The sequence below is a fragment of the Trachurus trachurus genome (assembly GCF_905171665.1).
Source record: "Trachurus trachurus genome assembly, chromosome: 18".
Lineage (NCBI taxonomy): Eukaryota > Metazoa > Chordata > Actinopteri > Carangiformes > Carangidae > Trachurus > Trachurus trachurus.
The window spans coordinates 1689385-1715685 of NC_139909.1; the positions used below are offsets into that span (position 1 = coordinate 1689385).

At 44.4% G+C, this 26301-nt stretch overlaps 1 protein-coding gene across 2 annotated transcripts; it reads right to left on the reverse strand.

Annotated features, from left to right (window-relative positions):
* Positions 1–911: 911 nt before the first annotated feature.
* plod3 (procollagen-lysine, 2-oxoglutarate 5-dioxygenase 3) lies at positions 912–25172 on the reverse strand. Of its 2 annotated transcripts, none has more exons than XM_083992370.1 (19): positions 25000–25172; positions 21709–21800; positions 19193–19329; positions 16014–16177; positions 15627–15739; positions 13504–13567; positions 13280–13377; positions 13082–13177; positions 11954–12085; positions 11049–11170; positions 9309–9413; positions 8061–8186; positions 6896–7037; positions 5511–5624; positions 5354–5425; positions 5130–5234; positions 3987–4133; positions 3615–3740; positions 912–1756 (listed from the first exon to the last, which is right to left on the reverse strand). In XM_083992370.1, the coding sequence occupies exons 1-19, from the start codon at positions 25088–25090 to the stop codon at positions 1601–1603; spliced, it is 2202 nt and encodes a 733-aa protein (XP_083848496.1). In that variant the 5' UTR covers positions 25091–25172; the 3' UTR covers positions 912–1600. The 2 variants fall into 2 exon arrangements, with proteins under 2 accessions (XP_083848496.1, XP_083848495.1); XM_083992369.1 differs by having other exon boundaries at positions 13076–13177.
* Between the last annotated feature and the right edge of the window lie 1129 nt (positions 25173–26301).

The following is a 26301-nucleotide window of genomic DNA, read 5'->3' on the forward strand; positions in this document are numbered from 1 at the left end:
ACAATGGAACTGTGTATTTTTTTTCAGGTAAAACCTCTTTTAGGCCGTGAAAATAGGCCGTTTCTTTGGGTCTGTTCACAACACTGTATGTTGTAAATCTCTGGGCAGGGCTATTATGGGCTGGCGTTGCTAACGGGAGGAGTGCAGAGAGTCTTCTACTGCAATTAAAGTACTTAGGGGCTATTTGGAGATCATACAACCACCCTTTAAAAAAATGCTACTATCCCTTTAAATCATCCAGGATTAAACAATTGTTACGCTACATTAGTCAGATCATTTTTGAACATTGAGTAGAGGTCTTTGGCATGTTTGGACTTAATACATTTTAGGGACTTAATATGGAGATGGAATTCATTTAAAAAGTATGTTAAGATGGGTGGAGTTTTTAGATATTTGGCTTTGTGAATAAAGAATAGTAAATCGTTAAATCCAATTGTTTGTCTTTTAATATAACACCATAGGTAATACTATTGTAGTTTAAGTCTGGCATTGTTGGTTCTTTTCTTTTCAACCAGTCTGTAAATCATTTCCAGAACAGCTGGGTTTTAGAGCATGTAGCCTAATAAAGAGGTGCTCTGTTGTTTCAATATCATCTTCACAGAAAACAACACAAGTTACTTTCAAATCCAAATCTTAGTCATAAACATTCACTAGATGGATATAAATGATTCATTATTTTATCATGTATTTCTTTTGTTTTGGGTGGAACTGGGTATTTAAAAAATGTCACTCTTAATTGAGATACGCTAAGTTGATCAAAAGTATTCCTAAATTTAATTGAAGAACTGAATAAAACCTCGGTAGCCTATCATCGAGGGTGATGCATGATGAGTTCAGGTGCGTCAGGAAAAGAAACAAACGCAGCCCGGCCATGATCTCTCACAGTAAAATCATTTATTAAATCTCAAAACTTTATTCACTCAGTCATTAACAAATAATTTAATGCAGTTTGTACAAAGCCAGAGAGTTGATTCCTCTAACGACGACAGGCACACGTGGAGAAAAAGAGTGAAGGCAGCGCCGGCCGGGCGACAGGATGGAGAGTAGACACACAACACAACCAAAGAAAATCTATTGAAATGAGCCAAGTGAATATAAAAATAAAATAAAATAAAATAAAAAACCCCTAAACAACAAAGAATAAAACATGGAAATGTAAAAGACCTTTAGTGACGTCCCAGTAACAGTTAAAATACTTTAAAGTGGAGTTTCACCTCCGTAACGCTCTACAACTCAGTTCATTCTGTGTTCTGCATAGACTCAGGTAGTGTTAGAAAATAAGGCAGCACGGTGATGATGAACCCCCTGACAGACTCTTATTTTGAAAATACAAGTAAAAAGTACACACCACGGGGGGGACTCTTATTGTGAAATGTCAACATTAGGATGCGTTCAGGGTCCTCTGTCTTTAGACCTGCTGCATGTGACCACAGAGAAAAAATAAACTATATCTGACACGATGCGTTCAAGGTCTCGTTCCTCCGTCTGGTTCGTCCTTTTTTCCGTCATGACGAGGTGGAGTGATGTTTACGTGCACACACATACACACACACACAACCATACGCTCACACACATGCGCACACACACACACACACAGAGTTCAGGGGTCGACGAAGGACACCATGATGTATCGGGTGCCCTTGGTGGTGGGCAGGCCCTCGTGGTAGTGCGTCAGCCGGCCGGGGTGCATGAAGGACCAGCCCTTCCTGGGAGACTCCACATTACAGTCGTAGCGCAGGAAGCGGCAGCCCCCGCCCTGAAGACGACACAGGACAGGTGAGACAGGGGTTGTTGCCGGTGGCGACCAGAGATGGGCAGAGTACAGGGATGCAAACGGGTCAGGACCAAAAAAACGAGGAATTGTGTGGCGGGGGGGGGGGGGGGGGGGGGGGTGGTAGTTCAACCCCAACCAAGTATTTTGTGCATATAGATGGACATAGTTTTCAGAAGGCCAACATTTCTATATTAAAAATGCTTAAAAAAAAATAAAAAAAAACCTTTGCAATATTTCAATTTTGGAGATACTGATTTTAGTCATAAGTATTACTATTAAAATAAACTGAATAAATAAAGACATGTGATGTTTCATTCAGTGTGTAATGGACATATAGGCCGATATAATGTGTTAGTTTCACTTTTTGAATTGAACACATTCTACATCGTGGAGGTGACGTCTTTCCACTTAGGGCTTCCTTCACCTCTGAAACGGGGCAGAGCTCCGTGGAAACACCTGCCTGACACAGCAACGTAGGGAACCGTGCATGTCCGCGGCGCACAGCTGCACGGACATCACAGCTCCACGGACATGCACGGGGGAAAAAACACCAGCGCTGTCGCACCGACTGCACGCGGATACGCGCCGCTTTAATGAGCGTGCATGTCGCGCATCTACATCTACATTGGAGGTCGGCTGTTATCAGTATAATCAGAGACCATGAATGAGTTCTCCTCAGTTTCACGTGATTGTCACTGTCAGCCTGTTAAAAAAACATTTTACTGACCCCAGCTGAGACGCTGAGACCCCCCCCCCCCCCCCCCTCCCAAAAACAAAAACTCTTCGGATCTGAACGATTCACACAAGTCACCTAATTGGTCATGAAAAAAGCGAGTTGAGCTTTTCGGCGCTGTTTGCATCCATGAGAGTACTCGACCCCAGTACTCGAGTAAGAGTACAAATACTGGCCAAAATGTACTCCGTTACAAGTCGATGTTACTCGAGTAAGAGTAAAAAAGTACTTGCTTTTAAAGGTACTTAAGTATCCAAAAGTACATGCTTTTAAATTCACTTTAAGTAAAAGTAAGAGTCAGAGTAAATGTCTTATTCTTCATGTAGCGGATGTGCACTCACTCCACCCATCAAAGACGTGCTAACCAACTTGCCAAGTGGTTGTCAACCTCTTGGCGAAGAGGTTAGCATCGTCGCCTCCGGTGCGGGAGGTCGTGGGATCGAACCCCACCTAGGGCAGGCCGTGAGAAACACAACGCAGAGGGCCAGATATGACATCGGCTACATTCACATCAGTGAATGACTCTAATTGTTTGTAAATGAATGTAAGGAGCTTTTAACTCTTGTTAGTGAGAATGAACTCTTTGAAAGCAGCTGCACTGATGTGCTGCTTTTAGGGGTTAGGCGGCACTCACACCGGACGCAATAGATGCGAATACAATCGCGTCAGACGCTTCATTCGCGCCGCTTGGTCATTTTGGATCATTCGCGTCCATCGCGTCATTCACGCTTCTCCTTCATGTTGGTCTGAGTGTAAACAACCGTACAGAGAATTGACGTCGTCGGCTTGAACTCGTCGCTGATTTGATGTCGCGGCGCGATGCCGCCTGAAAAGTTCAATATTTTCAACTTTATTCGTGCCGCTCCCGACGCTTCATTCGCGCCGCCTCCGCCTGAATCGCGTGTCATCGCGCCATTTACATTGATTTTGATTGAAGTACTAATCCTCTGGATGTGTACTGAAGTACAGAACTCAAGTAAATGTACTCTGTTACTGTCCACCACTGGTGGCGACCAGGCTCAGGTGTGAGTGACTGTGGTGCGTTTGTGTGCGTTTGAGTGCGTTTGAGTGAGTTTGAGTGCGTTTGAGTGCGTTTGTGTGCGTTACCTCGTAGTCGATGTCTTTACTGTTCAGGGCGATGTTGATGGTGAAGGTGGAGGAGTCGTGATGCGGCCGCAGGGACGGCTGCTCGTCAGGACGGTACCGCACCACGAAGTTCATGATGGCCTGGGCCTGGATAGTACCAGATGAGTACCAGAACCAGATGAGAACCAGAACCAGAACCAGGACCAGAACCAGAACCAGGACAGGACAGGAGACAAAAGAAACAGCATAATTAGACATGAACTATAAAAAAGCAGCAGCAACAACAATGAAAATAGAAAGAGTTTTTCCTGAAGGACAAAAACAATCTACACCTGCTACACCTGGACTGGGCCATGGGGTACCTGGAGTTATCTTGGGGTATGTTGGCCGTACCTTGGGGTAGTATCCAGGGTAGAGCTTCTCGGTGACGGGGACGATGTACTCTTTGAGGAACTTGAGCCACTCTTTCTCAAAACCGATCTGGTTCATGTGGATGTCGACGGTCGGGACGTTCTCATAACCACCGGCCAGACGCTCGTCCTGCACACACAGAATAAACAGGACTCAGGTTTGTGTGTTTCCTCTCAGACAGGTGGTGGACAGATGGTGGACTGGTTGATTGATTGAAAACTTTATTGAACAATATTAGACATGTGTTCAAAAGGATTAAAAACACAATAAAGTCCAAAGGATTTAAAACAAGGACACATGGACTAAAAACATAGAAGAGAGACACTAGGGCAGTGGTTCCCAAACGGTGTGCCGCGGCACACTGGTGTGCCCTGAAGCAAGTCCAGGTGTGCCGTGGGATTTTGTGACAACCATACATTATTATTGCAATATACAACTACACAAAAAAATATATTATTTACTATCAGTAGGCTACTTTGTATGCGCTCATTTCATAATACAGAGGCAAACTCTATACCTAAAAACAATTCTTAAAAAAAAATCCTCAAAGAGAACCCCATATTTCGCACAATATGTTTCAATACTGATCAAGTTGTAGGACCATGGACGGTGCAGCTTCCTTTTGCATTGACAGTTCTCTGTGATGACATTTTGCAAAGTTTCCTTTGCCTTATTGTGACCTGTCTGGTTTAAATGGTTGTATTGCTGCTTTGATGAAGCCTAATTTGATAAAGTTTCAAATTAATTTTTGAAATATTTTGTTAATAAATATGATTTCGTGAGTAATGTAGCCTAGTTGTCTTTGTCACATTTTATTTGGCATTATTAAATAATTATGCACATTTACAGATATTTTACATGATATAGGCTAAGTGATAACACGTGTTATGAAGGCTATTTTGAACAATAGGTGTGCCTTGAGATTTTTACTTGTCCTTTGGTGTGCCTTGGCCACAAAAAGTTTGGGAACCACTGCACTAGGGCACATAGACTACAACACTGAAGAGAAAAAACAAGATGAAATAGATAAAACAAGAGATTATGTCCCAAACAGAAACAACAAAACATAAAACAGACACACAAACAAACAATACAATAGGACAGGTGATGGACAGGTGGACTTACATTGTTGTTGCCTCCAGACCATACGCCGTAGTCCTCCATGGTCTCCACCAGGTGATCACACATCTTCTCAGAGAAGGCTGGGAACCAGTAAACATCTGGACAGGGCTGAGACACACACACACACACACACACACACACAACCAGGTCAGTGGTGAACGACACACACACACACACACACACACAGGTAAATCTGAAGGGGAGTAGGTGTATGTGATCATGTTCACCTGCTCCACGAATTTCTTCTCCTCCTCAAAGATCTTGGAGTAGTTCTCACTGATGTACTTCTCCTTCCAGTCCTGCAAACACACACACACACACTTCACACGTCACTTCCTGTCTGCTGAGGTCATGTGGCGCTCGTCAACGTGAACGTGAACTCACCACAGGGTTGTCAAAGATCTGCCACATGTCCGGGTGCAGCCTGGACGTGTTGAAGTTGGTCGACGCCACCAGACGACCAAACTCATCGCGGTTCGACACGAACATGAAGACGCCCTGAGGACACGGCAGGTCAACGGGTCATCAGGTCAACAGTTTAGAAGGTCAATAGGTCAATAACAGGTTAGAAGATGAACAGGTCAACAGTTTAGAAGGTCAATAGGTCAATAACAGGTTAGAAGATGAACAGGTCAACAGGTCAAAAGGTAAATTCATGCAAAACCTCTGATGCACGTTGCCTTCAGGGACAGTTTTTCATCAACAGTCTCTGTATTTCCCTCTAAAACAACTCTGTGTGGTAACGTTGTGTTATTATCTCATAGCGTGGTGAATGTGCAGCTCACAACTTGTCCACCAGAGCGTTGTGGAGTTGTTGGATTGTGTATTTGATGAGGGAAACCAAGAAATCCCATAATGAGCCTCCGTAGCGTAGCTCTGAGCAGCTCACGGCTCTGCTCCGCCGTTCTAAAAACAGCTTGCACCGACAATTAAAGGTAACAAACCTACTGCTATGACTATAGGGGTTATGGCAATGGGCCAATTTGCCAAAATGTTGAACTATCCCTTTCAGTGATTAATGTTGTGCATTTAAAAAACAAACAAACAGACGTTAAACTTGTCAGACTGTTTAGCTATATATCATATTTTTCACGCCCTATCACCGTTTAGACAAATCTGAAATGATTGAAGAAACATTACTATTTCTGTGTGTGTGTTTTGTGTTGCTATGTGTTGAATTTATTCAGTTTGGGGGAATCACAGTGTCTAGAAAGCATCAGTGGCTCAGCTGACAGGGACAGCTAACGGTAGCTAAGCTAACAGCAGAAGCTAAGCTAACGGTAGCTAAGCTAACAGCAGGACGTCAGCTGTTAAAACCCTCCCGTTGTGGGACACGACATGAAACTACTCCAGTTAGCTCAGTCATGTTGGAACTCAGATATCCGCTGGAGAAAATATTTTTTCATGGAGCGTTTATTGAGTCACTGAGTTATTAAAGTTAAACAGGTAGCTAACCGTTAGCCCGGCTAATCTATGATAACCATGACTAATTACAAAAATGTGCACACATAAATAGTAATGTTTGTCCAATCATTGGTTTTATAAACTTTACAAACATCAGATTAGTCTAAACGGTGATATAGTGACATGAAAAATGAGATATAGTGAAACTCTCATCCGTCACTATTGTTCTCATGCTGGTTTTCTACTACTTCATTAGAGGATGAACAGGTGAAGAGGTGAAGAGGATGAACAGGTGAAGAGGTGAGCAGGTGAGCAGGTGAAGAGGTGAAGAGGTGAAGCAGCAGAGCAGCAGCGTTGGGGTTTACCTGGTCTCTGATGCTCCTGCAGAACACCATGTCCGGGTCCATGCCCTCGTCCAGGTACAGACTCACCTGGGCCAGTTTGGACCGGAGCAGGCTGCCTTTGATCAGGTAGGCCTGGGTGATGTAGGGCACGTTCCACAGCCCGCTGCAACCACACACACACACACACACACACGCTTTACCCTCAGCCTCTCTGTGTGTAGGTGTGTGTAGATTAGGGTTGCCACAAACGATTATTTTGATAGTCGACTAGTCACCGACTATTTTTTTCGATTAGTCGACTAATCGGATCATACGTAAATTGAATGTAAAACATACAGTTTATCGCACCAGCATGCAGCTGCTCTTATATACCATCATTAGCTTTCAGCTTGAAGTGTTTAAGGTATATGCTAACTAAAAATAAAGACAATTTAGATGATAGTTCATTAAACTTTTAATGAAATATGCAGCTTGTAGCAACAAACAGTTCTTTAACTGTAGCATAAAGTGCAAACAGCTGAGTAAAATAAGGATAAGGCACTGGCCTAAACAACACCAAAATAAATACTTCAGGTTTTTTTTTTCATTTGTCCTTCATTTGTCTCTGGCATCAAACATATTTGAATAAAATGAGGTAGACACCTGAAACTAAGGAATTATTCACAATAAAATGTTTTGGTCTCACTCAAATATAACAAAAGTACATTTTGTGCTCAGTGTAAATAATAGTCGTTCTGTTAAAAAAAAAATCGAATAGTTTGAGACAATCGACTCGTCTGAAAAAATGTAAATGTCCCTTTTTACTGTCACAGAAGGAGAAACATGGAAAGACTCAACAGAAAGTTCTGTGTGAAACTCTGTCAAATGAAAACAAGTGAAACTGAGGTGCAGCTCAAACTCTGCAAGGTGTGGACTGAGATGACTGAGAAGACAGGTAGAGGGAGAAAAGAGAGAGAACACCTGTACTAACTCACCTTGAGTGAGTGAGTGCATGTGTGTGTGGAAGGTGCTGCAGTAGTTTTCAGTGAAAAACAAAGTTAAAAAAAGTTGTCGACGATTTTAATAGTCGACATAATCGTGACTAGTCGATTAATCGTGGCAGCCCTAGTGTAGATGTGTGTAGGTGTGTGTAGGTGTGTGTAGGTGTGTGTAGATGTGTGTAGATGTGTGTGTGTGTGTGACTCACATCCTCTTGCCCTGGACGATCTCGATGTAGTCCTCAGACCGGGAGTAGTAGCCCTCGGGACTCAGCGCGCCCCAGAAGTTGCTCCACAGTTTCCCGTGTTTGGACAACATGGGCGCGATGACCAACCTGGAGAAGGACACGCCCACATGTGACCTCACGTCACCACGGCAACGGGCTCAACACCATGACCATGACCCAACAGTGAAAAACACTCATCAACTCAGATTCACTAGTTTTTTCACTGGTGGCAGCTGACGATTCAAGGGTCAGAGCTTTAAGAGACATTTTATATATTTTTTTATTAGATATCATTTCTTTCTACCCCTCTCTATCTCCATCTATCTACCTCTTTCTATCCATCTATCCCCCTCTTTCTTTCTTTCTACCCCTTTCTCTGTCTTTTTACTCCCCTTTTCCTTTCTTTCTACACCCTTTATCTGTCTTTTTATTTCTTTCTACCCCCTTTATCTGTCTTTTTACTCCCCTTTTCCTTTCTTTCTACACCCTTTATCTGTCTTTTTATTTCTTTCTACCCCCTTTATCTGTCTTTTTACTCCCTTCTTTCTTTCTTCTTTTCTTTCTGTCTTTCTACACCCTTTCTCTGTCTTTTTCTCCCTTTTTTCTTTCTTTCTTTCTTTCTACACCCTTTATCTGTCTTTTTCTTTCTTTCTACCCCCTTTCTCTGTCTTTTTCTCCCTTTTTTCTTTCTTCTTTTCTTTCTTTCTACACCCTTTATCTGTCTTTTTCTTTCTTTCTACCCCCTTTCTCTGTCTTTTTCTCCCTTTTTTCTTTCTTTCTTTCTTTCTTTCTTTCTACACCCTTTATCTGTCTTTTTTCTTTCTTTCTACCCCCTTTCTCTGTCTTTTTACTCCTTTCTTTCTTTCTTTCTTTCTTTCTACACCCTTTATCTGTCTTTTTCTTTCTTTCTACCCCCTTTCTGTCTTTTTAGTCCCATCTTTCTTTCTTTCTCTGTCTTTTTGCTTCCTTCTTCAGCTGCTTATCTTTTTCTAGTTATTCTTACCTTTCCTTGCCCAATAAATGAAAATCATGTTGGAACTATCGACATCTCCAGAGTCTCACCTACTTTAACCTCAGACTGTCACCTGATGGACCAGACCTCACACTGCCTTATTCTTTAACAGACATTTGATCTTCTTATTGATCAACGTACAGCGGACCGGACCGCCCCAGTCCTAATAACAAATCAATAAGCAGATATTGATCCCAGAGAGGAGAGAGAGTACTGACTTGTTCTCCTCGATGAGGATCCTCAGGGTGTCTGGGTTGGTCAGCGCCACCTCAGAGTCGATGCTGAAGTAGTAGTCGCAGGCTGGGTCCTTCCTGCACGCCTCCCTGCACACACACACACACACATACACACATATACAGGATCAATACACTGTTACTGGTTCTGGTTCTGTACTCACACATCAAAAAGAAGAAAGGACTCGCCACACTGTAGGAGCTCCCAAGTATACAAAAATGTATTGGAGGACTACAGAAAAGGAGACAATGTTTGGAGCAGTGCGCTCTTCGTCAGGTCAATTAAAGGATAATTTCCGTTTTTTACAACCTGGACCTTATTTCTAGCATAAAATAAGATCATTTTACTCACCCAGAAACTTTGGTGTCATTTGGAGTTGTTTTGACGAAATTAGCCCCAGTGGAGCGGCGCGTATATCCGTATAATGCGAGAGCACGGGGCACGCAATGCAGCCTCTAAATAACACATTATCTGCTGCAAAACTCGTTCATTTCGCCAATATTTTGTTATGATACACTAGTGATATTCCCCTCCGAGCCCGTGGTGGCATGTTATCAACATGCTGCGCCTGTAGGTTGACTACTAACCTCTGACCTGGATGATGTCATCTCCGACCGCTGCCCCGGCGCGGCTAACTTGCTACGGCTAATGCTATGGTTCGTTTCTGCGTGTTTCTGACTTGTCAGAAGAAAATGAGCAGCTGGATGAAGTTCAGCTTCCACAGGCTTCCTCTCCTCAACCTGGACTCACTAAAGCTCCGGCTAGTTGAGATAAAAATGGACCTGAATGCTGAAGTGGAATGATTATTATCAGAATGAGCCGGGCAGCGGTCGGAGATGACATCATCCAGGTCGGAGGTTAGTAGTCAACCTACAGGCGCAGCATGTTGATAACATGCCACCACGGGCTCGGAGGGGAATATCACTAGTGTATCATAACAAAATATTGGCGAAATGAACGAGTTTTGCGGCGGATAATGTGATATTTAGAGGCTGCATTGCGCTGCCCCGTGCTCTCGCATTATACGGATATACGCGCCGCTCCACTGGGGCTAATTTCGTCAAAACAACTCCAAATGACACCAAAGTTTCTGGGTGAGTAAAATGATTGTATTTTATGCTAGAAATAAGGTCCAGGTTGTAAAAAACGGAAATTATCCTTTAAGACAGTTGCTTTCAGGTGTTCATTAAGTAGATACACAGGATCTCCCCCCATGGGCGTGGATGAGTGAAACACCACACAACCTTCACAATAGGTGACGACAAGGTCTTAAATCAACAATAAAAAAACACAGTGTATAGATGTACAAAGACGCGTGTCGGTCATTTTTAAATGAAAATAAACAAACATATATTGCAAAATACTATAGATCTGGGAAAAGAGTAACCTAAATAAGCAAAACACACATCTTGTCTATTCCCACAAAAAAATAATATTTATAGATGCATTAACTTAAGCAGGGAACCCCTCTGTATATACATTTCCCCCTTTTCTTCCATGTCGTCACCTATTGTCATGCCGGTGGTGTTTCACTCATCCACGCCCATGGGGGGAGATCCTGTGTATCTATTTAATGAACACCTGAAAGCAACTGTCTTAATTGACCTGACGAAGAGCGCACTGCTCGAAACGTTGTCCCTTTTATGTAGTCCTCCAATAAATGTTGGTATACTTGGGAGCTCCTACAGTGTGGCGAGTCCTTTCTCCTTTTCGTCTGTACTCACAGTGCCATGGTTCTGGCCTTGTCCTCCTGCAGGTTCTCCTCGGGGCCGACCAGCCGGGCGTTGGGGAATCGAGCCTTGTGCTGCTGCCAGAACCTCTGGATGTGGCGCTCGTGGTAAACCACCTGGTGGACCGGGACACAACCAGCGGGTCAGAACCAAGGGGAAGAGAAGGAGGAGGACTAAGGGGGCAGTTGTTGTGGGTCTGAGAAGTGAAGTCACTTCCGCGTTCAAAAAACTGCAATCCCCTCTTCTACCTCTGGGGGCTGGTGTCAGAAAGCAGCATTCTCCATAGACCCCCATGTTAAAATCACCCACTTTACATCCTCAATAAACATGATCAAAGCCTGGTGTCAGAACGTTTTCTGGTCTCAACCGAGTTTCTACCCCCGCACACACTCTGACGGGGGTTTAACTCTACTGTTTTACTGTTATTAGGTTAAAACTCTGAGGGGTTTAACTCTACCGTTTGACTGTTATTAGGTTAAAACTCTGAGGGGTTTAACTCTACCGTTTTACTGTTATTAGGTTAAAACTCTGAGGGGTTTAACTCTACCGTTTGACTGTTATTAGGTTAAAACTCTGAGGGGGTTTAACTCTACCGTTTGACTGTTATTAGATTAAAACTCTGGCCAATTAGGGCGCAGAAACGTTGAGTGACAGGTCGGAGCAGCTCCGTGGACAGCTGCTTGGAGGCCAGTGGGCGGGTTCTCGGCCGGCCAATCCAACATGGCGCTGTTCAGGCTGCCATGTTGGAGTCACAAAAACGACTCCCCAACACCAATGGGGGACGTCACGGATGCTAGGGCCATTCTTTTTACAGTCTATGGTCAGAACCAGCAGGTCATGGGCTTTGCAGGTGTGTGTGTGTGTGTGTGTGTGTGTGTGTGTGTGTGTGTGTGTCCTACGTTGTTGTGGATGAAGAGGCGTAGCCGGGAGTCGGGGTAGTTGAGCGTGGTCAGTCTCTCCAGGAACTCCTCCATGAACGGCGTGGCCTTCTCTATGAAGACCGCCACGTGGACCAGAGGCATCTCCTCGTCCTGGAACCACAACACAACAGAACCACCGGGTCAGAACCGCTACAACGTTCTCTCAACAATCTGAGAGCCCATTCTTAAAGGGATAGTTCAACATCTTGTCAAATTCCCTATAGTCCCTATTAGTCCCGTAATTTTAAGCCAAAAAAGGGGTCAATGTTGAACAAATTGCAACAGAATCAAACTCAACTGGTTTTGTATCCTCAACATGTCCTGAGTGAGGGAAAAAAAGCCCAGAAGAATCCCTTTAGGGGAAAGTTTAGAAAAAGACCCAAACATATCCCATTTATACGCCTATTCATTATTTTTCTCATGTGAATAGGGTAAAATTTTTAACCTTTAGATATCTCCATGAAAATTACTGAGTTGATTATTTACATTAAGACAAACAAAAAATGTATTACAAGTTTTTTGAAATTCTTTGTTAACATGAGCAAATACTTGCAGAGCCGTGACTAGAGCTCGCTATAAGAATAAATCCTTCCATGAGTCACTGTCATGTAGTTTACTATCTAAAACTATGTTCTTACTTCTGTAGTGTGCAAATTTTAAAGGGATAGTTCAACATTTTGAGTTAGTTGTTTTAGAGGGAAATGCAGAGACTGCTTGATGAAAAACTGTCCCTGAAGGCAACGTGCATCAGAGGTTTTGCATGAATTTCCCTCTAAAACAACTCTGTCTGGTAACGTTGTGTTATTATCTCATAGCGTGGTGAATGTGCAGCTCACAACTTGTCCACCAGAGCGTTGTGGAGTTGTTGGATTGTGTATTTGATGAGTTTGATGAGTTTAGCCTCCGTAGCGTAGCTCTGAGCAGCTCACGGCTCTGCTCCGCCGTTCTAAAAACAGCTTGCACCGACAATTAAAGGTAACGAACCTACTGCTATGACTATAGGGATTATGGTGATGGGCCAATTTGCCAAAATGTTGAACTATCCCTTTAAAGAAGGACGGCTTCTTTTCAGTCAGTGTGAGTGTGTGTGTGTGTGTGTACAGGTACGTCGTTGAAGAACAGCAGGTCGTCGTCACAGCTTCCACAGCCGCTCTCGTAGGTCCAGGCCGTCGGCACGTAGTTCCCCAGGTAGTTCAGCTGCAGCTGCACCACAACAACAACAACAACAACATTAACATTAACAAAACATCTGTATCATGGCCATTAACATGTGTTGTTGTCCTTAATTTAAATAAATAATCTGACCTTGGTGGGCCCGTTGCCGTGGATAACAACAGGAAGTGTGTCGAAGGCCACGTTCCTGGCTCGGACCTTCGCCTTCTCAAACTTCAGCACCACCTCGTCTGGTGGAGACATGCAGGTGGTCACCATGGTTACAGAGCAGCAGAGTGTGTGTGTCTGTGTGTGTGTCTGTGTGTGTGTGTGTTAGTGTGTGTGTGTGTCTGTGTGTGTGTGTGTGTGTGTCTCACCGACGGCTCCGTTGAGGTTCTGGAAGATCCTGGAGCGATGATCCAGAGTCATGTTGAACTTGGTCTGAGGAGAGAAAACACACACACAGTCACATGACCGTTCATCTCCACTGGGGTCAAGGTTAAAACATAAAAAAAATAATAATTCAAGATGTTTTAATCCTTTAGAGACGTGAACAGAAACAAAGTTCAGATCGTTGTGGTTTCTGCTGCCTCCTCCCGACAGAAACTACGTCCACTAGACTGGAAGTACAGGTCAGGATACTCTAGTACTTCACCAAACGCTCCACGGCCTCATCTTAACAACGTTCCTCCTCTAAAACAACACGTTACAATATTATGGCTTTATTCTAGTAAAACTATGACTTTATTCTCTCAGTCTGTGAAACAGTTTTTCTCAATGTGACCTGATACTCTGTCGTAGTAACACGAGTATAAAGAGGCGAAGCGTGATTACGGCCCATTTATACCCAACGGTAAAAACAGAGGTCGTTTCATCCGTCAGTGGATCCGTTGCCTCTGAGTTTACGACGAAACGGAGCAATACCACTGGTAACCGGGGTAACCGGGGTGGCGGTATCCACCACTTTATTTTCCCATGATCCACTGCATCACACCACAACAGAAGTCGGTTTTAGTAGCATTCTAGCGAGCGGCTAACTGGTAGCGTTAGCCACTGGTTCTAGCGAGCTGCTAACTGGTAGCGTTAGCCACCGGTTCTAGCGAGCGGCTAACTGGTAGCGTTAGCAGCTAACTGGTAGCGTTAGCCACCGGTTCTAGCGAGCGGCTAACTGGTAGCGTTAGCCACCAGTTCTAGCGAGCGGCTAACTGGTAGCGTTAGCCACCGGTTCTAGCGAGCGGCTAACTGGTAGCGTTAGCGGCTAACTGGTAGCGTCAGCCACCGGTGTAGGCACCAAATGTGGGGGCTCCGGGCTGCCAAAACCATTTTGACTAAATCTGATGTTTGTTAAGTCCATAAAACGAATTATTGAACAAACATTACTATTTCTGTGTGCACGTTTTTGTAATCAGTCATGGTTATCGTAGTTGTTAGCTTAGCTGCTGCTGACAGCTAACAGCAGCTGCTAAGCTAACATCAGGACGTCAGCTGTTAAAACCCTCCCGTTGTCGGACACGACATGAAACTACTCCAGTTAGCTCAGTCATGTTGGAACTCAGATAGATAGAGATAGATAGAGAATACTTTATTCATCCCTAGCAGGATATCCGCTGGAGAAAATATTTTTTTCATGGGCCGTTTATTGAGTTATTGTTTATTGACACGGCTAACGGCTAACAGCTAGCCCAGCTAATCTAAATTCGTTTTATAGACTATATAAACATCAGAGTAGTCACAACGGTGATATAGTGACGTGAAAATGTGACATGAAGCTAAAACCTCGTCCGTATTGTTCTCATTAAAATGAGGTGATGATTATAAATAAAGTCGTCACGGCCGATGTCTATCAACCAGTCTATCAACAATACAGTAACGGTGGAATGGAGTGTCATGGCGACACCCAGCGTCATTCTCTCATTCTCCGGAAAGTGGTGGATAGAGTCAGATCACAGAGCGCCTGCTCTCCTCGCCACAGAAACTAACACTTTGTCCTTGTTGTGATGATTTCTTTACAAAAATAAACGTTCAGAGATATTCTGGACATCACCACTGCTCTGCTCCACCGTTTATTTTAGTAAAGAACTCATCACAACAAGGACAAAGTGTTAGTTTCTCTCTGTGATGGGATAGTAATGTCTTTCCAGGATGTTTCAGAGTTGGGCTATCTGAGGTGAGTGGCTACATGCAGAAACACAAAGTTTCTACTGTTTCTACTCTACACTATATGAGTTCAGTGGTGTCTCTAAGGATTCCAGTCATGTACCAGAGATATTTGATTGTTTTCTGAGTGTTTGTTGTGGTTGAAAGAATTGCCCCCATGGGTTAGCGTTGTGGCTAATATCCCTAGCGCTGGGTAGCCATGGTAACTCCGGTTTGCCTGCATCAATTTTTGTCGTGTTTTTTGCTCCAAGCAACACTGGGTGACCATCAGGACAACGATTTAGCGGTCAAAAATGGCCGGAATTCTCCTTTAAGTGTGTGTGTCTGTCAGTGTGTGTCTGACCCTCTGGTTCTTGTCCAGGTAGATCTTGGTGTAGAACAGCTGGTCGTCGTCGTTGTCCTTCAACTTCCACTGCTGCACGATGTTGCTGAGGTCTGAGGCCAGGCCGATGAAGCCTACACACACACACACACACACACACAGACACACAGAGACACACACACACACAAGGAAAAAGCAACTTAAAACTGAAATAAAAAGCAGAGTTTGTTTGACCTTTGTGTCTAAGGCCGTTTCAGAGGTAGGAAGCCTGTGGTAGTGCACAGATGAGAGATCAGTGTGTGTGTGTGTGTGTGTGTGTGTGTGTGTGTGTGTGTGTGTGTGTGTGTGTGTGTCTCTCTCTCTGTGTGTCTCTCTGTGTCTCTCTGTGTCTCTCTGTGTGTGTGTTACCTCCAGAGTTGAGGTAGCGTTTGCCCGTGTGCACCACGGGGTATTTGGGGGCCAGCCTCTGGTCCGGCCAGCAGAACCCCTCAGCAGAGAAAACCACTCTGTGTCCCAGACGGGAGAACTTGGCCAGCAGCTCCTCTGGCCCGGACGCAAAGATCACGTCATAGCTGAGAGGAGAGAGAGGGGGGGGGGTCAGAGGTCAGAGAGAGGTCACACACAGGGGATGTCACTGCCCAATTTGCGTATTTTTTTTATTTTATTTTTTATTTTTTTGAAGAATCATCAAATTACGAACATTTAAGGCACATTTGTGTGGCGGCCTGGGAAAACCCGTCGGATGTCGTTGACGTTCTATTGTGGCAAATAGCCAAACGATTTAGATATTTTGTGTGATTCTGGTACTTTGAACTCTCTACTACATCGTGGTGAATAAATATTTTAAGAAAACAAAACGGAAAGTACTTATTTTTATGTTTTTGTGGTGAGTAAAGCGTTTCGTTTTCAGCTGAGCTGCAGCAGCGCTAGAGGAGAGGAGCTCTGTTGTTGTTGTAGAGGTAACATTCAAGGACTAGGCTTGGGCGGTATTACGGTAATACCGTAAACTGCAGGTATTTAAAAATAGCAACGGTATCAGTTTCAATACCGTCATGAAAAAATGCAATGCACTTATACAGGAGATAAGGATTAAATATTAAATAAAAGTAATTTAATGTCTAAAATTAATTATATGTCCAGTAGCACTTATGTGTGGTTGAATTTTAAGTTAGTTTAATATGTTTTAGCCTACTTTTAAACACCCCCCCTCCCCTACCCCTCCCCCCCCCCCACCCCTCTCCGCTCCCCCGTCGGACACGTTCCTCATAGTCACTCTCACTCACACATCACACAGCCAGATCGCTCTGCACACAGTTTATTAACTTGATTAGTTTCAAAAAGTCGGTCGGGTTTTAACGTTATGCCCGTTTATCACCAATAAACACAGTAGATGAGCGTGAGTGACTGAGCTGCGGCGGGTGGGGTGGGGTGGGGGGACCGCGGCGTGGAGCGGTGCGGGACTCTCACTGCAGCGGTCACTATCATGTCTCTGCTCCGTGACACTGTGACTGACCGCCGGTGAGCCTGTGGGACGGGTCCCGCTAATCGTTGAAAACACCAGTGATACGTCTCCAAACCAGAAACTTGGAGAAAGTCGCTCTTGACAAGAAAAAAAAAAAAAAGGGACCGGACCTGCCGTGCCGTGTAAAAAAAAAAAAAAAAAACTGACAGCGAGTGCGTGTCATGACTTCCTGTATCTGGCCCTTCAAAATAAAAGCCCTATAGCCTTTCATATACAGTTCGGTCATATTGATTTTGACTTAATTTTGACCAGACAGGGCTCCAAATGTTTGTTTTTTTTCCTGCGACCAATCGACCAATGAGATTTTGGTCTGCTAATGTTTAGCCCTAGTATTCAGTTTCTGAATGGTGAAGACACAAGCCAATGTTTGGTAATGCCACTTACGTCATCATTTTTAATTAGTCACGGTAATACCGTATACCGTGGTAAAATGTGGAGGAAGTTTGACGGTATCAAAATGTGGATACCGCCCAAGCCTATCAAGGACCCTCGGAAATCAGAGATTCCCACGATTCAGATGCTTTTTTACAGCTCGTCTTTATCACAGGAAGTTATAATATGTTGTTGATGTTTTGTAAAACGTGCAAGTGCCGATACTACGTTCTGTTTAGCATTGATGCTACGTTCGGATTAGCATCGATGCTACACTAGGTTAGCGTCTGTTCCCGTACCACGTGATTACACGCACCCTATACGGCCCCTTCTTGTCACAGAGGCTCCATTCAAGGACCCTCGGAAAGCAGAAAACCACACGATTCAGATTCAGGTTACAGCTCGTCTCTATCATAAATGGTTCAGAAGTTGTTTAATGTTTTGTAAAACACTCGTCTTTAGAGGGTTAAAACAGCAACGTTCTAGTTAAAGCCATTTTTCTCATTTTTCAGTTTTTTGGTCATAACAGATTAAAATGCCCATAACTTCTGATCTGAAAGGGCTATCTCAGTTATTCAAACAGTTATGAATGGCTGAAAACTTCTAGTTAATGGAAAGATCAAAAAATGAAAATGTCAAAATCCCACCATGTGAAGGGTTTTCCCAGGCCACCACACATATGTGATACAAAGATTGAAAATGTTGAATCAGCTAGCAGGACCAATGGAAAGAAAAAGAAAAGAGAATAACAATGTGAGGGTCTTATTCAAGAAGAAAATAATAAAAAATACCACCACAACGAACCCTCAATTTACATCACTAATAAAGTATTTTAAACATCGGGCAGTGATACTAACTCAACTCAACTAAGTTTGTCCAAGTGGAGTTGCCGTACATAGTCGTCCAAGATGGCGGAGGGCAGCAACAGGGGAGAAGATCTACTTTTTAACTAAAGCCAGGAACACGCCGACGGAAAGGAAACAGTGAAGCACACCGCCCCGACTGCCGACCAGAGAGATTAGTGGCGAGGACCCCCCCATAGAAATACAGACCAATTCTAAGTCATAAAGTGGTAGTAATCTTTGCCATGTACAGTAACCATGTTGACTTAACAAAATAAAATTTATTAGACTGATCGGTTCATTGTAAAACATTTATTTATTTACATAAATGTGGTGATTTCAGTACGTAGCCCTGAGGCAGCCCTGCTCACTGTTCATTCAAACAAACTAATGCCACTGCCACAGTTAATTTCATCAATGAGACCAACATTAATCTCCCCAAAACAATGTAACCAGCCACGTGTTAACAGCGCTAAAGCCAGAATTAAAACAGTTTTTAGCAGCTTTACTGCTGTGGCTCGGTTGCCGCGAATTGGCGATAGCCGATGCTAATTTCTGTTAGCCCGTCTATGGTGTTTTACATTACACGTTAGCATTAAGCTAGCAGACTTTATATGCTTAGTTGTGACACTGGCTGTGTGTGTTTTGAACGTTGTTTCAAACTATGTGGGTTTGATTGAACATCTTCATCTAACAACTTTAGACGAGTGAAAGGAGAAGCTGACGGTGTCGTGTTGCCCTGAGCTTTGTCTGTCAGGAAGTGACCACACCTGTTACACACCTGAGTGTAAGTGGGACAGGTGAGTCAGGTTTCACACTCAGACTCTCCTCCAGGTGTGTGTGTTAGTTACCTGTCTACGAACATGATGACCATGTCCTTCTTGTCAGAGTGTTTGAGCAGCTCCTTCTTCAGCCAGCGGACCTTCTGTCCTCCCCCCACCGTCCTGGCCACGTCCCCCCCCTTCCACTCCTCCCCCAGACCCAGGACCTAGAGAGATGGAGAGATGGAGAGATGGAGAGATAGTTTCATTTCATTCATTCATTCATTGTTTATTTGTCGAGGACAGACACATTAATGAACAGTTTAACGCCGTGGCATCTTGTAAGTGTGACGGATTTAGCTCAGAGCTAGTTTCCATCTGCAGTCCTCACATTAAAAAACAGACAGACAGACTTACCACAGATCACAGATAGTAGTAACAATGGAAAAAAAGAAAGCAGATAACGATGCCATGCAGCTCAACACTGCATGGCATCGTTATCTGCCCAAACATAATAGGATACAGAGCGTTAGCAGCACTTGTAGCAGTAGAAAGACAGATGACAATCTGCATAAAAATGCGAGGATAGAGAATAATAGCAGCAGTTAGAACAGTTAGAGTGTTTTCACGCCTGCAGTGTTAGTGCGCAATAAATTTAGATCGCAATAAATTTGGTCCAGTTTGGGTCAGTGTGAAAGCACATCGCACTCTAACCCCTTGGTCGCACTACACGCGGAAGTTGAGCGCGCGCACTGCGCGCGGCTTCTCGGGCGCTTGGCTGGTCGCACTAGGAGCTACTTCTCCTCTTCTCTCCGCGCCGGTCAGACATCGACTGCAGTCGTTCATACTCGTATTCACTCGGTTTTCCACACACACGTCATTTTAAACATGTGTGTGTGTCCCGTGTGCAGACGCAACGGTCAAATATGTATAAATGGACAAGCAACAACTTAGTTAAAGCAGAAGTGAGTGGTCCGGTCGTTTTCGCTAATGCTGCGTTCCAGGCAGGCTTTTGAAATCGTAAATTACAGCTTCAAGTCACGACTTACGACTTTGTAGCGTTTCAGGCAACCCACTCGTGTTTTTCCGACCTGTTTTACCTGTGAAAGTCACTATAACGGCCACTCGTAACTTCTGACCCGTGAACTCGTACCAGATCGAACTGGTACCACTTGAACGCACCATAACAGTCCTCGTCGCTACGTCACCACATTCACGGCGTCCCTTGGCTGCACACACAGCCCTGCATGCCGTTCTCTCTCCTCATTGGATAAAAACTGTAGGATACGATAAATGTTTTCTCTTCGGCTCAGAGCAGAGCAGAGGGACTGAGAGACCCGTGTTTCAGTCCAAACACTCTATGTAAGCGATTGCTGTCGGAAGATATAACTATTTAAGACTTATATTAACACAAATATATCACTTACTTCTGCTTTAATCATCATTTAATTATTTTATTTTGAAAATTGACTGGATTCTCTCGCCTTTTCTGTGCCCGACTTCCTGTCTGGTACGACCACGTCTTTAAAGTTATATGCACTAGTTCTGGTGCTTTACCCCTTGGACGCACTAGACGCGGAACCGAAGCGCAGCGCCCTGGAGCGGAGGCAGTTTCAGATCGGCGCACATGTTAACAGGTCTGCCTGGCCGCACATCTCGCGCTGTGGAGCGCAGTGCGCGCGCCTGCAGCGCTTCAGATCGGTTCAGTTCTATTTTTCACGCGAGCCGAGAGCGCCGAGAGCGCCGTCTGTCAAGCTGTAAAGCACCAGAACTAGTTCGGCCTGAGGAGGTGGAACTCTGGTCTGGTTCTGGTCTGGTCTCGGTTCGGCTCCAGCTGAACTCTGGTGAACTAGTTGATGTGTGAAAGCAGCCGCACTCTGGTGCGACCCAACTGCCAGGTGAACTCAACACGTTTGAGCTGAAAGGGCTCCCGTAGTCGCTGACAACGGGTTAACGCAGCGGGGAGACGCAGCTCTCAGGAAGGAGGAGGAAGAGGAGGAGGAAGAGGAGGAAGAGGAGGAGGAAGAGGAGGAGGAGGAGGAAGAAAAGGGGAAGGAGGAGGAAGAGGAGGAGGAAGAAGAGGAGGAGGAAGAGGAGGAAGAGTAGGAAGGAAAGGAAGAAGAGAAGGAAGAGGAGGAAGAGTAGGAGGAGGAGGAGGGAAAGGAAGGAGGAAGAGGAGGAGGAAGAGGAGGAAGAGGAGGAGGGAAAGGAAGGAGGAAGAGAAGGAGGAAGAGGAGGAAGAGGAGGAGGGAAAGGAAGGAGGAAGAGAAGGAGGAAGAGGAGGAGGGAAAGGAAGGAGGAAGAGAAGGAGGAAGAGGAGAAGGAAAGGAAGGAGGAAGAGAAGGAGGAAGAGGAGGAGGGAAAGGAAGGAGGAAGAGAAGGAGGAAGAGGAGAAGGAAAGGAAGGAGGAAGAGAAGGAGGAAGAGGAGGAGGGAAAGGAAGGAGGAAGAAGAGGAAGAAGAGGAGGAGGAAGAGGAGGAGTGTGTGTGTGTGTGTGTGTGTGTGTGTGTGTGTGTGTGTGTGTGTGTGTGTGTGTGTGTGTGTGTGTGTGTGTGTGTGTGTGTGTGTGTGTGTGTGTGTGTGTGTGTGTGTGTGTGTGTGTGTACCTTGACGGTGTAGTTGAACTCTCGGGCCGTCCTCATGAAGCGGTCGAAGCCGTCCGTCTCCTCCGTTGCCGCGGTGATCACCAGCAGGTTGTCTGTGACACAACAACACAGCGATGACATCATCACTCGTCATTTATCATGTGATCAGTTCATGATCAATACGGTGACTGGACCCTCCTCTCCCTCCTTATCCTCCTCCTCCTCCTCCCCTTCCTTCTCCTCTTCCTTCCTTTCCCTCGTTCCTTTCCTTCTCCTCATCCTCCTTCCTTTCTCTCCTCCTTCCCTTCCTTGTCCTCTTCTTCCTCCTTCCTCTCCTCCTTCTTCCCCCTTCCTTTTCCTTTCCGTCTTCCTCCTTCCCTTCCTTCTCCTCTTCTTCTTTCTTACCTTCCTTCTCGTCTTCCTCCTCCCTTTCTCTCCTCCTTTCTTTGCTTCTCCTCTTCTTCCCTTCCTTCTTCTCCTCTTCCTCCTTCCTCTCCTCCTTCTCTTCTTCTTCTTCCTCCTTCCCTTCCTTCTCCTCCCTTTCTCTCCTTCATTTTCTTCTCCTCCTTCCTCCTCCTCCTCCTTCCTTTCCTTCTCCTACTTCCTTTCCTTCCCTTTTCCTCCTCCTCCTTCCCTTCCTTCTCCTCTTCTTCCTCCTTCCTTCTCCTCCTCCACCTTCCTTTCCCTCCTTCCCTTCCTTCTCCTCCTTCCTTTCTCTCCTCCTTCTCCTCTTCCTCCATCCTTTCCCTTCTTCCCTTCTCCTCCTCTTTCCTTCATTCTCCTTCCCTTCCCTCCTTCCTCCTCCTTCTTTTCCTTCTCCTCCTCATTCCTTTCCTTCCTTCCTTCTTCCTCCTTCCTTTCCTTCTTCCCTTCTTCCTCCTTCCTTTCCTTCTCCTCCTCTTTCCTTTCCCTCTTCCTTCCTTTCCTCCTCCTCTTCTTCCTCCTTCCTTTCCTCCTCCTCTTCTTCCTCCTTCCTTTCCTCCTCCTCTTCTTCCTCCTTCCCTTCCTTCTCCTCTTCTCCCTCCTTCCCTTCCTTCTCCTCTTCTCCCTCCTTCCCTTCCTTCTCCTCTTCTTCCTCCTTCCCTTCCATTTTCCTCCTTCCTTTCCCTCTTCTCCTTCCTTTCTCTCCTCCTTCCCTTCCTCCTCTTTCCTTTCCCTCCTTCCCTTCTTTCTCCTTCTTCTCCTCCTTCCTTTCCTTCTCCTCATCTTTCCTTTCCCTCCTCCTTCCTTTCCTCCTCCTCTTCTTCCTTTCCTCCTCCTCTTCTTCCTCCTTCCCTTCCTTCTCCTCTTCTCCCTCCTTCCCTTCCTTCTCCTCTTCTCCCTCCTTCCCTTCCTTCTCCTCTTCTTACTCCTTCCCTTCCTTCTCCTCTTCTTCCTCCTTCCCTTCCATTTTCCTCCTTCCTTTCCCTCTTCTCTTTCCTTTCTCTCCTTCTTCCCTTCCTTCTTCTCCTCCTTCCCTTCCTTCTCCTTCCTTTCCTTCCTTCCTTTCCTTCTCCTCCTCTTTCCTTTCCCTCCTTCCCTTCCTTTGCCCTTTGCCTCCCCCCTCCTCCTCCTCTTCCCCCTCCTCCTTCAGGCTTTCGAAGAATTTGGAGAGAGTTTAAATTCCTCAGAAACACCTTGGGGTGGGGTGTGTGTGTGTGTGTGTGTGTGTGTGTTGTGTGTGTGTGTGTGTGTGTGTGTGTGTGTGTGCGCGGGGGATGGGGGGATGGGGGTGGGGGTCATGGAGGTGAAGAGGAGGAGTAGGAGGAGGAGGAGGAAGGTGTTAAAGCCTCCTTGTTCCTCCAGTCAGTCAGAGTTTCTTCTGACCAATAGCAGCTCTTCTCTGTCGCCACGGCAACAACCACCGCCGGTGTGACATCACAGAGACGTGACGTCCTGAACCACAGATGTTGGATCAAGGAGAAGAAGAGTCCAGATGTTTGAGTCGACAAACCCCCCGACACACACACACACACACACACACACACACACACACACACACACACACACACACACACAGCTGTACAAACACACTTACACACACACACTTACACACACACAGATGCGTTCAATGACTCCAGTAAAACTCCAAACTCGTCAAAAGACAGAAATAGAAAACAGGAAGTGCTTCATCATCAGCCCCTCAGCCTTTTAAAGGGACAGTTCAACATTTTCATTCAAACTGGCCCATTGCCATAATAATCCCTATAGTTTTATAGCAGTAGGTTCGTTGTTACCTTTAATTGTCGGTGCAAGCTGTTTTTAGAACGGTGGAGCAGAGCCGTGAGCTGCTCAGAGCTACGCTACGGAGGCTCATTATGGGATTTCTTTGGTTTCAAACTCATCAAACTCATCAAATACACAATCCAACAACTCCAAAATTGCCCCTGACAGTGGTTTTGCATGAATTTCCCTCTAAAACAACTCTGTGTGGTAACGTTGTGTTATTATCTCATAGCGTGGTGAATGTGCAGCTCACAACTTGTCCACCAGAGTGTTGTGGAGTTGTTGGATTGTGTATTTGATGATCCCTTTAATAATAATGGAGTTGAATTAATAATAATAATTAAACTGGAGCTGGAGCTGCAACAAGTTGTTAATCAATAAGTGTGTTTTGATAATTGATGATGATGATATTGATCTATATCTTCTCAGGTGTCTGAGCGTAATAATAACGTATCAATCAGTGCATTGATTAGTCCTGGTTTGAATTAGTTTGGTTTAATTAATCGATCAACCGTGGGTGCAGATCCCCCCCAATAAAAATACCCTAAATTATTCAAAATTTAACAAATGAATTTTCAGATTTTATTAAAAGAAACGACCCCCTCAATCTCAGAGCTTCATATTTTGATATTCATCCATATAAAGTTCCACACACTGGGAGAAAAGGAAGATGGGGAGAAGAACATGAGTAGACATGACATACCAGAGACCCTTAGAATTATAGATAGATAGATAGATAGATAGATAGATAGATAGATAGATAGATAGATAGATAGATAGATAGATAGTTTTTAAAACATTCTGTATGTTGCTAATAAAGATGTCTGTCTGTCTATCTATCTATCTATCTATCTATCTATCTATCTATCTATCTATCTATCTATCTATCTTCTATCTATCTATCATCCCCCTCTCTATCTCTCTATCTATCTATCTATCTATCTATCTATCTATCTATCTATCTATCTATCTATCTATCTGCTCTGTTAAACTCCTTTTTTTACGTTTGTTTTGTGAAGTTGTAACTCTAACCCCGACCCTCCGGTGGTCCCAGCGGGCCCCTGTGGCCCCTCTAGCCGGCCAGCGGAGCCTCCTGAGCGGCCTTACCTGCAGAGAACCTCCGCTGCTGCTCCGCGGAGGAACCGGGGCTGAGGAGCGCGAGGGCGGCGAGCAGGCAGAGCGCGAGACCGGACGACATGTCGGTAAGGTCACGAGCGGTTGAAGTCCGTTAAAAAAAGTCTCGGTATTCCTCTTTTCCTTTTCCTCCGCTGTGGATTCACTCCTTCACTCCATCAGATTCCTCAACCTGCCTGAGATCTCGCGATACTTCCAAACTCTCGTTCTCATACATGTCAACACAAGTCTGGAAAAAAAAAAATACATGGAGTAAAGTAAAGGGGGCGTCAGCCAATGAGAGGCGCCGCAGGCTGGATTGACAGGACCAGCGACCAATGAGCGGCGGCGCAGCGGCTTCTCAGCAGCCAATCAGGAGAGGACATATGGAAACCAGGGGGCGGGGCTTAATGTTTTTCCCTTTTTTTGGTGGAAGAAAGTTCGTGAAAAATGGAGAAAGTGAATGTTTGCCACGTGTGACGGAGAGAGAGAGAGAAAGAGAGAGAGAAGGATGACGACGTATTTCTAGTAACTTCGGTCTGATGATTATTAGCAGTCATTAAATCACACACACACACACACACACACACACACACACAGACACTATAAATAATAATAATAATAATAATAATAATAATAATAATAATATAGTATTTAATGGAGGAAAAACTGAATAGTAATAATAAAAAAAACTAAACGTAATGGTCAGTTTGTAACATCTGTAAAATAATAAAACAATTTAGATTTTTTTTTAAAAACCCAGTTTCTCACAAAATAAAGCGGAAAAAACAAACACATCTAACTTGTTCTTTTACTTTATTGCAAAATAATGAATGTACAAACCTACAAACTAGTATAAATCCAATAGTTCACTGCATTCAGCAAGAACAGACACCATACTGAAGAGATGAATTAATCATGTTTAAAAAATAAATAGGCCTACAAAACATAAATTGTAGCCTAAGGGCATTAAATAAAACAAACATCAAAATAAACAGACAAAAAACAAAGTAGGCCTACTATTGAATTTTTAGGGCTGGTGACAGTATTTTCTCATTTACAGAGTGATAAAAAAGAGATATCCAAAATACCCTCTGTAAAAACCTCTGACTCTAGTATGTCAACAAAATAAAACAATAATTTTGAAAGTAGCTTTATCCATTGCTCAGATTTCGGTTCTGGAAATGTATGCAAATTAGCGCATATTTAATGAGATATTGCCTCATTTACATATTTAAACACACAATTTGACAAAACTTGTAATTCAAAAAATATTTGTCTTAATGTGAGTGATAA